At 36.9% G+C, this 12,947-nt stretch overlaps 1 protein-coding gene across 2 annotated transcripts in view; it reads left to right on the top strand.

The window, feature by feature from the left end:
• Positions 1–12,947, top strand: part of SLIT2 (slit guidance ligand 2) — a gene marked incomplete at its 5' end in the record, with an annotated part of 255,849 nt that overhangs the window by 164,079 nt on the left and 78,823 nt on the right. For both annotated transcript variants that reach the window (XM_084203836.1, XM_084203837.1), the window contains one exon: positions 1,654–1,792. In XM_084203836.1, coding sequence (XP_084059962.1) covers positions 1,654–1,792 — 139 coding nt within the window. The remainder of the gene's footprint in view (positions 1–1,653; positions 1,793–12,947) is intronic.

Here is a 12,947-nt window from a genome sequence, read left to right on the forward strand (position 1 = left end):
AATTTTCACAAATCTATGTTTCTAAAAGAGTTTCATGGGGGGCACAGTGTTCTGTCCTTATTAAATAGCCTCTGACATCGAAGAGTAAGGCACTGCCATCCTCGCACGGCAAATGCTAACAGTGTTCTTGTCACTAATTCAGCCTTTATGAGCATTTAAAAGGGCTCCTAATAAGATAATTTTTTATACCTTACTTGTAAATGTTATGGCTGCAGAGCCGGGATGTCAAGAACAGTTTTATAACTTGATCATTATAATACTGATTATTATCAAGGGGAATAACCATGTTTTCTCTCTGAAACATTGTATTTTTGTTCAATAAAGGTAGGTTAAACGTTTCCTTCCTGGTAGTATAAAAAGAATCGTGAGTGTTATTAGATTTGATTATTGTTTTTACTTTTTTAGCGCAAACATAAATCTGAAGTCAAATTATTGTATTGTAAAATTCTGTCTCAGAGAATCATAGAAAGCTTGGCTTGGAAGAGACCTTAAAGATCATCTTCCAATTCCCCTGTCATGGTCAGGGACACCTTCCACCAGACTAGATTGCTCAAAGACCCATCCAGCCTGGCCTCAGTATCTTTTCAGCAATTTAGAACTTGGAGCGTTGTTATATGAAGTTTTAAGTGGGAACTGCACTGGCTGCAGCTTACATTATCAGTGCACCCTTCTTATATTAATATATGACATTAAATATTGTGAGATAGATTTTGAGTTAAATTGTGGTTTCACAGTCAAGAAGTTGTCTCTTTTTTCCCCTTGAGAATATTAAAACAGTCTCTAGCATTTTATAAATTAATGAAAAAACAAAAGAAAAGGGCGTCATCACTTTCTTATCCCTTTATGTCTTTCTGTATCATTATGAAACAACTGTTCTGTATAATTTAATTGGTAGATGAATGAGTGCATTAATGTATTATAAAATGTGCAGTCTATCTATTTGCAGGGAAATAAAATAAGGTTTTTATTTTCTATAGCAAACCTAAATATGAAATGACTGAGTTTAAATGCAATTAAAATTTTTGACTTTAACATACAACACTAAGAAATCAATATACTAGCTACCTGAATTAGCAGGAATGGCAGATTGTGGGAGGAAGTCTGCTGAGCTAAAACAGAGTGAGAGATATGAAGTCAAAATTTTTATGTATTTTTGTGTGAGTGAAAGAAAATGTCATTAAATGAATGAAAACTCCAAAATTGTCTATAAGCAATACATAACTGAAGGACCATATTCAAATAAATATTTGCAGAACAGAACAAAACTGGCAGGTCACATTCAGTGCTCATAGCAGAGTTTGTTCTTTTCTCTTGACATGCATTTTTTTAGTACTATACAACATTCTGAAAATTAAATAAATCAGTAATTAGTTTTCAATAGCATACAACAAATAAAATATATCTGAGAAATGGATCACAGTCTTCTTAAATGAGATGATTTTGAATGGCTGTTGCTAAAGAAGTTGAAAAATTATGGAGTATTGTCACAATAGTTGAGCATTTGTCTTTCACCTCTCTGGGTTGTATCAACATGTTAGTATTAAATGTGTGTTCAAATAAATACAGTTTGAAAGTACTGTAATCTATAATGTTTATTTTAGAAATTCTGCCTTAAATTTTTCAAGTAAGTGTAAAATGTGCTTTCCTTTGCAGGTCACCAGTCCTTTATGGCTCCATCCTGCAGTGTCTTGCACTGCCCTACTGCATGCACCTGTAGTAACAACATCGTGGACTGTCGTGGGAAAGGCCTCACTGAGATCCCAACAAACCTTCCAGAAACCATCACTGAAATGTAATCTGTCTTCTCTTCTATTAACTTACAGAAAACATTTTTTTCCTATGCATTAGTTTTCGTTATTTGTATACATTAATGCATTATATAGGTAGGAATTTTGATATATACCTTCAACCTCAGATATAAAAATGAATATGCAGTTTTATGAAAGCATTTAAGACCTTTATGCTATCTTATGAGTTATTTTTGTATGTGCTACTCATATTTCATGAGTAAACCTCATTCTGAATTGGTTTAAAAAGAGTTTGGGAATCCTTGCTCTTCTACAAGTGAATGGCTTTTCACTGCAGACTCTGAAGCCTGCTGCCTTCAGGGTCGCTTTCTGTGCTGGTTTTGGCAGAGATAGGATCAGTTTTCTTCACAGTAGCTGGTATTAGGCCGTGTTTAACATTTGAAAATAGTGTTGATAAAACAGATCTTTTTGGTACTGCTGAGCAGCGCTTACACAGAACCAAGGCCTTTTCTGCTCCTCACCCAACTCCACCAGAGGAGGCTGGAAAGCATGATGAGTTGGGAGGGGACCCAGCTGACCCAAGGGATATTCTCTACCATGTGGCACCATGCTCAGCATAAAATCTGGGGGAAGAACAAGAACGGTGAGAGGTTCAGAGTGATGGTGTTTATCTTCCCAAGTCACTGTTACATGTGACAGAGCCCTGCTCTCCTGGAGATGGATGAACACCTGCCTGAACTTGGGAAGTGGCAAATGAATTCTGTGCTTTGCTTTGCTTTTTTCACACGCAGCCTTTGCTTTACCTGTTAAACTGTCTTTGTCTTAGCCCATGAGTTTTTGCAGTTTTAACCTTCTGATTCTCTCCCCAATCCTGTCGTGGCAGGGGCAAGTGGGAAGATTTGGGAGGCTGAGTCACCAGCCAGGGTTAAACTGTGCCTTCAGTCACTTTATTCATCAGACTTCCTACTAGAGAGGAGTATCTTTGCATGAAAGATCAGCAATAATAAGTGTTATAATAATAAGACCACCAATAACGTGTTCTGCTTAAAGCAGTATCCTCAGAGAGCAATCTGGGAAGGCAAGAGTAAGATGTAGTCATTGTCCTAGTACCTTGTACCTTTGTAAGGAGGAGCATGAACACTGGTAGTGTCCCATGTACAAAAAGTACTGCCACGTCCTGACGGCAGAGCAGAGTCACAGCAGAGGTGCTGAGGGGCCACAGTCCCCAAAAGCAACGCGGCTGAGAGGTTGTGGGGGCACAGCAGGGAAGTTCCTGCTGCGCTGTCATCTGGGCAGGTGAGCAGCAAAAGCAAAAGGTGAGCTTGCTGACAAGATGGGCAGGGGCACAGCAACATGAGCACCTTCTCTGGGATCAGCAGGGGCAGTGTTTTGGAAGGGAAGCTGGGAGTTCCCTTCAGGGACATAGTGGGAAAGTAGCTGTGATGACAACGTGGTAAGTGAGGTCTGACTAGAGTAAATGAGTTGGAGAAAATATTCAGAATAAAAAGCTTTTGAGTATTTTGCTGATACAAGATGATCTTAAATGTTTAAAATTAGGGCTCCACAATGGAATTTTAATTGGCTTGTTGATACCTGACCTGTGGTTTTGAACATTACAGGGTCGGAACTATTTTGATTTCCTCTTAGGATGTGAATAATAACCACATCTGTCAGTTCATTATTACTGTTGTTAATACTGACCTGGCTGACCTTACATGATCCAATACAGTCATTCAGCTGTATAATACACACACTTCTACCTTTCACCACTCTCAGAAAAACTCCTCTGCTTGCAAATAAAGTTACTCTTTCATAAAATCCATTCACAGTGGCCAGGAAGGCTGCACAGAACTGGGTGTTTTTGGGTTTTTTTTAAATTTAATGAGCCATATACCAACATTTTTACTTGCATAAGTGCATCTAGAGGAAAAATATTGCAAGAAAGAAGTAGGGAGTATGTGTTAAATATTCTTCACGGTATTTCTGGTGCTAACCACTGGATTACAGACACTGAAGACTGACTTTTTTTCCATTATACTTTTCTTAGATATATAAGAAATGCTTGAGTTTTAAGCATGGAATGCTGTGTTCTTCAGCAGTTTATTGTCTTGGAGAGTAAAAGTAACCATGTAACAACACCTTCAGTATTAGGCTAAGCATTTAATAGATTGCAAACTGGTGCTAAATGTTTCCTGCTAGGCTAGACATCATTTGGTTTCCAGAGTGAGGTTTTTTCTCATTCTGATATCCATAATCCATTAAAATACAGAGATCTATGTGTGCTGATATACAAATGTACAGTGTATGTAGTTCATACTGATACAGTGTAAACTGTCTGTTGCCCCTCTGTATTGTATCTAGTTCATAGGTGCTGGCTAAATAAAATGCAGATCACAATATTTTGTTTAGGAGATATAAGAAGACATTGAACATTAGAAAATCAGATTTTAGTAATCATTTTGTATTAAACAGATGCACACCAGTGAATGTTGGTGTGGTGACAGAACTGACCTTCAGGGATAGATTTCGAGTAACTCAGAAGAATAGGATACAAGGTATGAACCCTTGGTAGGCTGACCTTATCATGGAGAGAGTAACACTTTCCTGTTGAGTGGAAGGTAAGGAGAGAAATGGAAGGCAGGAAGGAAGGCAAGAAGGAAAGGAAAAGGAAAAGGAAAGGAAAGCTCTGAAATTGAGGGATAAACTGAGTGGAAGAATTAAAGGACTGTGTATTTGCTGAGAATCACAGGATCGTTTCTACTTCCTGTCAGTATCTTCAAGAGGAGTTTAAGTTTTGACAAATGTATTTTGATATGGAGAAAGCTTTATGCTATACTTATTGCTTTAGTGGGAAGAAAACAATTAGTGATGGTTGTCTTATGATTCTCATGGATGGGAGGTGTATTTAGCTTCATAGCATAAAGAAGAAAGAGAGAGAGAATAGGCTGGAAAATGAGTGGTTTATGGAGTGAAAAAGGTTTTACCAATAAAGAGGTGAGGGAAGTCTGAGACTGCATCAAACCAGCACTCCACCCTGGCCAATGGCCCACATCAGTTGTCCCTAAAGAATTTTTTGGAAACAGAAATGTAGAATTTCAGAAATAAAATAGCAGTAGCACAAATGTTTTCTTTGCCCCCAATATGTGTTTGGGTTGCTAAGAAACTTGAAAATTTGCAAAACTTTCAGGGAAAAAAGATGTTTTCTTTTAAGTATCCAATCTGCTTTAAATCCTACTATGTTTACATCTTCATGTTAAGAGAATTAATTTGGAGGGAGTTGTGCTCAAACTCTTCCAGTTTAAAATACAGTTTTTTAAAGTTTCATAATGTTTCTTTGTCTTTGTAGAGGGAAAGAAAATTCAGTCACATACATAATTTGCCCTGTCACCTTCTGTTTTGCATGTCATCTTCATTCATCTCTTCTCTGAACTAATGTTCCAACTTCATTCAATCTTTTTGAATGCCAAAACCTTCCATGTCTTAATTAGTGTCCTCTTATTTCTCTGAATCACTTGTTTTGTAACTTCTTTTTTATCTTCAATGACCAGAGTTGAATACAATATCCCAAATGACAGTAAATCATCAGGTTTTTATTAGCAGAATTTTAGTTTTTTTTCATTTGCCTTTTGCAACCTAAAAATCCCTTGTGTTATTTAATTGCCTGTACATGTTGCATCGTGTTTTAACTTGAACAAGCCCTACAGAGTCCTAGGCCTTTTTTTTTTAGCTGTTATGATTTTGTCAGAAGCAAGGAGTTGGTAAATGTGATCCTATTATCATATCCACAGACATTTCTAACGTTGAATCAGGTTGTATGTCACGTTTTCATTTTAATGCTGCTCAATGAAAGACTTCAGTCCTTTCTGCTTTTAACTAAATTTAACTTGCAGGAAGATTGTGACATTCCAGTATTGTTATCATACAATAAGTGTTTGAAAGCTTCATTTTTTAAAGAAGTCCTCTGCAACTGTTGCTTATAGCAACCCCTTGAGATTAGATTGAAAAGAATGATTGTATCCCACAAAATAATCTGGTTTTTTACTCATTTCCTAGGCGATGATGTTGTCAGTATGCCAAGATGGTAGCTGACAGCAAACACTTGAAGAGAGGAGGCTGTGCTGTCACAGCAGCATGAGGAACCCTGGGGGTTGCTGAGCAGGAGGCAGAGGGTGCAGTGGGCTCTGTGTTTCCCCATCGCTCCCAGTCCCCGCACACGCGGCTCCGCTGCCGCAGTCGCTGCTTTGAGCACAGGCTTTGGCAGGAGCTCCCCACTTCTCAGCGAGAGGGGGAAAGAGAAATGTGCTGGCTCCCTGTTGTTTTCTGAAGGATGTACAGGCTTTAACAGCCAAATTATTATTTATTCGCTCATCTTTATAATGCTACCAGACTCCTGTGCACACTGCGAGAAAATTAGCTTTATACTTCTAATTTGCCTGCCTAATATTGTCCAATCTTTTCAGTACTTTTCCATTTTTGCCAATCTTTTTCTGCATTTTTATCTCAACATTTCCTGCTTTATTGATAGAGATATTAGAAAGATCCACAATACTTTCAAATTCCCTTACTCTGACTGTTTCTCTGTCCCCTGTTTATGAGCTGCATTTGAAGAATCCAGTGCTGAGTACCACCAGCCTGTCATATTGTGCTTCAGCCAGCTTCATGGTACACAAACACCTCTGGTGCTTGCATCTTTCCATCCTTTTGTCTTTACTGTATCTCATATAAATAATGTTTTCCTGTGAAGCTGACATTAAACTTTATCGTCAACCCTCCTTTATAGAGGTGTTTAAAATCTGACAGTTATTTTCGTGAGATTTTGTTTTTCCACCCGTTTCTGCCTCTTACTTATTTGCTCTTATATGGAGAGCAGATTATTTTTAATAAGAATATAATCCATATTTACTTTTAAAAGATCTAGAATTCCATTTTTTTTCTTCTTGAGGTTCTTTTGAAGTTTGTCTTCAACACAAGCTCATGATTTTGTGACATTTTTCCAAGTTTTCTCTCTATTTTTGCTGTTCTTTCTCTCTGTGGAAACCTTGACCTTAATCAACACCTGAGTACCCTAGGAAACACTGATTTCTTAACTTTGTTTGAAAAAAATGTCTGATCTGTTTCTGTGCAAGAATAATTTGAATTCATTACATTGCCAGTCTGTTTGAAACAATGTTGTATAAAACCAAGCAGTACTAATAATGTTGTTATTCTCTACCCTTTTGATAAATATCATGAAATTGCAGGTTTTAAGTGTATATTCTACGTTGACAATTGTATCCACTTTTTTTTCTCCTTAGGGGTTTGATAAATTAACTTGTATCTAAATAGTGTGTTAAAAAAAATAACCCTTTAAATGGAATTTTGAATTCCTTAAGTATTATACATCAGCAGTTTCTGTTGAATAAAATTTTGCATGTTGAAGCTCTGAGTTAGCTCTCTGTGGAAAAGTCCAAGAAAAGGCTTTTTGTTTAGTCTAATACTGATGTGCTTTAGATTGCCTTGATAGCTCTACTGTCCTGGAAAGCTGTTTTAGGACATGAGGAACTGTCTTCTCCGGCTGATGGCTATTGCCTCTGCAGCAGGGCTGGCAAGGAGAGCGTGTGCTTGCACTGCACTGGAGCCTCTCTGTCTCTGAGTTTGGTGTGTAGCCTAAACCACTGAGAAGAATAGCTAGCACTGGGAGCCAAAGCGGTTGAGGAACGAGCGGGCACTCTGTGGCGGCGGGAGCAGGAGGAGGCAGAGCCAGTTGCCAAAATGCTGTTTCACCCCAGTGTGGTTGGATTTGCTGGTGGCTGTCAGGGTGTTGCTGAGCCAATTTTGTCGTGCTGTCTGTCTGACATCTCAGTTGGTGCAGGAGTCAGCTGGCTGGAAGCAGCAATTCCCGCTGCAGGGAGGCAGTCGGCAGGCAGTGCGTTGTCTGCCAAGCGCCTCTTGGGAAGATGCCTTCAGAAACAGGGCTGCTTATCTCCAAGGAGCTGCCAGTGAAAATGGAAGGAGAATAAAACCTGTGGTGTCCTCTGTTTTTCCCTTCTGTTTGATAAAGCTTGGAGCAAAATTAAGTATTCAGCATCTCAGTAAGTGTAATTCTTAATCTGTCTTGACTTCATACAATTGTTTCTGTACCAGTTACACCCTTCCTCCAAAATTAATCCCCGCTTTACTATCTAAATAAAGTCACGTATAGTCAAATAAGAATACCTAAACTTTTCTTTCCAGGATTTATCCAATCAATGTGATAATATTTGAGAAATAAATAGTTCATATTCCATATGTATTTAAAAAATAATTGATTGAGCACCAAAACTCTTCCAGCTTTAGAGCACCTATTCATTTCTAAGAGTTATACAGAAAGCACAAAAACTAAAATGGTGCACAGATGTACCTTTGCCTCTGGTTCAAATGAATAGATTTCATACCATGAGCACACTGCAGGAGACATTTTGGGAACTTAAAAAAATTTCCCATAGACCTGTTATTTTAATGTCTGTATCGTAACATTGTGAGGCAAAATACAGTGCCCATAAAAAATATGAATACTCTTCCAACTTTTGTTATTCACTATGCCTTACTTCAGCCTTTTTTTCATCGACCTAAGCAAAGCATGATACATTATTCATTAATTCATCTCAAAGATCACAATTTGAGATTGCTCCAATTTTTTGTTAGAACCTCTCTCTTTTTACAGAAATTTTTAGGAGATGTCCTTTCATTGGCATGTTCAATCTGCTACACTTAACCAGCTTAAGTGGCATCACACACCTAGTGCTTTCCTCCTTTGTCATGCACTTCATGTATTAAAGGCATTAAATGTCATTAGGGTTCAAAACTATTACTTTAATTGGTGCTAGAAATTATAGCCTTTCTAATGGCAATAGAATTTATCAGCCTCTATGCTGGCATTCCTTCCACATTTTAGTTTTTCATCACTGTTAATCTCTTTTGGTTTGGTTTAATTTCAGAAGGATTCACCTTCTGAAAATTCTTTGAAAATGATCAGCAGAAATAATTCTGGTTCCCTTTGAATTGAGACTCTTTTTTTGCCATGTGCTCAAACAGACTGTGAGAAACCCTACAAAATAGCAACCCAGCAGCAGCTCTATTAATTGTACTGGTACTTCATCCCAGAATGCTGTGACAGGCCCTTATTTCAAAAGAGGCCAAAAAGCCATTAATGAGCTAGATCTACCTTCATGAAAACGCTGCTCTTATATTCTTCTGATTTTCTTTTCTCCTTCATGGCTTGAACCTGTCAAAGTCGTTCTAAAACTTCCTTCCTTACTGTAATATTATGGGTAAGTGAAAATAAATAGAACTGCAATAAGTATTACTAAGGGATGGCAGGGGGGGGAAGCAGGGGAAGGAGTACCTGTACTGATGACCATAAATTTGTATAAATTATGACTATTTAGGAAAAAAAACCCCCATGGAATTAAATTGATTGTTCCTTCACTTTTTTTTACATTAAAAAAAAAATCATTAGTCAAAGGAAGGACTTAATTAAATTCGTTTTCTTTTTCAGAAGGATAGCAGTCACTACCATGGGGTTCTGTGGAGGAGGGAGGTTTGCTGGAGGGAGGGATGACTGGAGGGTGGCACTGTTAAATAAGGAGCAGTTTTATAGATAATTCTGGTCTTTGTAACAGGCAGAAAAGGCCCTAAACCACATAATATGTGAAGTGAAAAAAAACCAAACATACAGAAGTCAGGGATTTTAACAGTTCACCTTCACAATCCAATGTACTAAAAGGCCCCTGGCTGCTTATTACTATGGCCTTCAGGATAAAGGTTTTGTTTCGTGTGAATGGAGCTTTATAATGTTTGGATACCAAAAGTAGAAACTGTACAGTTGTTTCATGACAACTTTATTTTCATTTTCCACGAGTTTCCTAATTTTTTCCCTCAGTCTTATCTTACCATCCTGATTTCTGTCTATTTTTCTTCATGTTTTCATCTTCTTATTTCATTCTTTCTTATATACTTTCTTATATATGTTGTTTTCATAAGTTGGTTAATCATTGTGTGTTATGCCAAGCGCTCAACTACGCCTTTGTGAGCTGTGTTTGAAATTAAACAGGATTAAAAACTCCTGAGATTGCTTCTCACAGTAACACTCAGATTATATTAAAGGAGAAGGGAGAAAAAAGGAAGTGAAAGGAGAGAAAGAAGAAAAAGAGGAAAAGAGGGGAAAGGAAATGAAATCTGGCAGAACTGATTTTGACAGATGGACTTAACCAAGATAAAGTGATCTGATCACACTGCAGACACTGGGGAAGTGCTTTGCATACATGAGGAGTTTTATTTGAGTACTGGGACCTCTGTGTCTGTATCTTTCCCAGTGACACTTGGCATGTGCGCAGTTTCACCATTTCTGTTGTCTTTTAATATTAATCTTTAGGTAAAAGTCCAAGGTACAGCCTTAAATAAGTAGCAATTGAACAGAGAGACTTATATCAAGATGCAAAGATGTAAGGATGACCCTTCACAGAGAAAAGTCACCTGGAGATGTTTTAGGCTCATTTATTGAAGACATTTTAAAGAAACTCATAGCAAGAAAGCTCTGAAATGTCAGTAATAAAGCAACTTTCTCTATTTTATAACATCTCAAAGCATGATTTGTCTGTCTATGCAGCAGGACAGAAATGAGAGCAAACCCTGCATCTTTGCAGCTTGAAAAGAAATGAGGAATGCTGTGGAGAGGATTCAGTAAGTTACAAGGCATTAAATTGATTATTGGTTTTCTGAGTTAGGTTCGTGTTTTTAAATCAAAGCATTCATCTTCTTAGGACTTGGAATGTCAGTTCATACATGTGATTTACCTCTTAAACAGTTAAGCCATCAGCCAGAGTCTTGCACATCCAGCAAGGAAGGCTTTTTCCAAGTTGTTTTTATATATGCATATGTTCACATAGTTGCTGGTCTTTACAATATATTGCTTTTCAGTAGTTTGCTAGAGTTCTCTATAACTGTGTCTTCTGTTTTTGAGAAAATGTATATTAACCTTCTGTTGATAATACCTGAAATAGATAATAATAGTTAATAATACAGATAAACCTCTTTGGTCTCACTATAAGATATTTCAAAATAATTAAATTATTCTTATGGCTCTTTTTTCAACTTTTCTGTTTTATCGAGATCTTTTCTTAATTGCTCTCATAAAAAATGCTGACACCTGTGCCACACTCCAAAGATATTGTTTATCTTAGATTTTATTTTCACACATGGCTCTTCACCTGCATGTGTCAAGTGAAAAGATTATGTCTACTTATGGATGAAAAGTTAAAATAATTGCTATAGCATTCATTTGCTTATGAATAGTGATACATACTTTGGTCTGTAGGAAGCCAGAAAACTGTCAGGTGTTGAATTTTCAGAAAGTGCTGGATTAAAATAAAGTGTGCTGAAAGACACATAAGTAACTAAATGCCCCTTAATAAATTCGTGTGGTCTGGCTAATGCTTTCTCAGCTCTTATTCTAACACACCAAACTTTTGAGCGACTGTATATAGTTGTACTGATATTAAAATTAACTTTTCTTATAGATCTTTCTCTTCATCTGTACTTCATGTGTCCTTTTCCTCAAACCTTTTCTTATCTTCTTCCCTAGCCAAAGGTTTCTAAGAGCAGTGTTGTCAAGATCAGTCCTGGCTAATGCATTGGACCAGATAATCAGATTTACACCAGTGAACTATGGAGGCATAGTGACTTTTCAGTGAAATCTACAGCTTTATCCTTCTGCTTTGATTAAAATTTAATGCATTTTTTATGTCCAAAAGCTTATATCAAATAATAATAGTACATAATCTTCAGATGCAGTATTATTAATTATAATGTATTGCTTACATGCTTATTCATGAGAATTCCTAAGAGGAGGCTTAACATATGGAGGAGGACCAAAAAGGTTCCTAATGAAATGGAAATATCTGCTGCAAAATAGCTGACATGAAAATAAAATTTTACTATCAATATGCACTGTATTTATAAAAACTCCCCTACCCTGTTTAGTTGGCTAAATATTGCAAATAAGGCCATAAACATTGAAAATCTTTGCATTAAAATAACCATTATACTATATTAGAATTTTTCTAGAAAGGTTTTATGATTTGCCACTCGCTGACCTCTGTCTAGGCTCTTCTTCTGTGTGTCAATGATACAGTTCTCTTGCTGTGCTGTTCTGTGGTCTTGGGAGGGTCATTATTTCTTAGTTAAAGCAGTGTTTATGCCCAATGCAATAGAAAACAACTGGTTTGTGTGCTTAATCAAAAATTTAGAAATTTGCTAAAATTTAAACATCTTTTATATGATGTATGCATATAAGCACAAAATAATTACATGTAAATAATGAAAAATGTATTATCCATAATGCAGTGTATTGAATAGATGTGGAGCAAATTAAAATGTGCTAAAGAAATCTGTTGAGGTGAATTTCTTCACCTTAATATATTTAATTAACCAGTGCAGATTTCACTGAATTACCTGTAACTTATCTTTGGCATTCCACCTTAATATTTCTTGGGCAAAACCTAAACCATATTCCATTTTACTGCTTCAAAAATAGATTATTTTGCTATTTGATAGCTAATCCTGTCTGCTTAACACACACAAGAGAAATTATTTGTCATGCTCTTACTCAAATATCTTCCTAATCTGAAAATTACTGTAAATCCTGTGGCTTTATGCTTTTTAGAAAACAAAAAAAAACAGCTTTTTCATTTGAGTTGTCAGATGTTTTTGTATGTATAACATCTAATCTGTTCCTTATTAGCCTGTGTTCTGTGCTGCCATTGTTCACATCTTTGGCTTTCTTCATACCCTTGTGTCCTATCTTGAAAACTAATTAAATTCAGACAAGGGGATAATTTCAGGAGTCAAGAGAACATAGAGACACAGAACAAAACAACCAGACAAAAAATGTATGAAAGCAGTGCTGTTCTCCAGAACCTAGCAGTAGGTACTGGCCAGGCTGAGCACCATTCCACTTTTCAGGGTTTTGTGCAATTTTTTCGTGGGTGTTAAGTAGAAGAGGCACCTTGACAAACCTCTCTGATGCTGCCAAGGGAAAGAAATTACTCAAGCATGGAATAAATTAATATTTTATACAGCATGAAGGGAAGCTGGAGAAGGCCCATGTCACTTTTCCAGAGAAACCCTCGTAGATCTCTGACAGCTGGGCCACACTCCAAAGGTGTTGTTAATCTTAGATTT

Source organism: Fringilla coelebs, assembly GCF_963513975.1.
Source record: "Fringilla coelebs genome assembly, chromosome: 4".
NCBI classification, from domain to species: domain Eukaryota; kingdom Metazoa; phylum Chordata; class Aves; order Passeriformes; family Fringillidae; genus Fringilla; species Fringilla coelebs.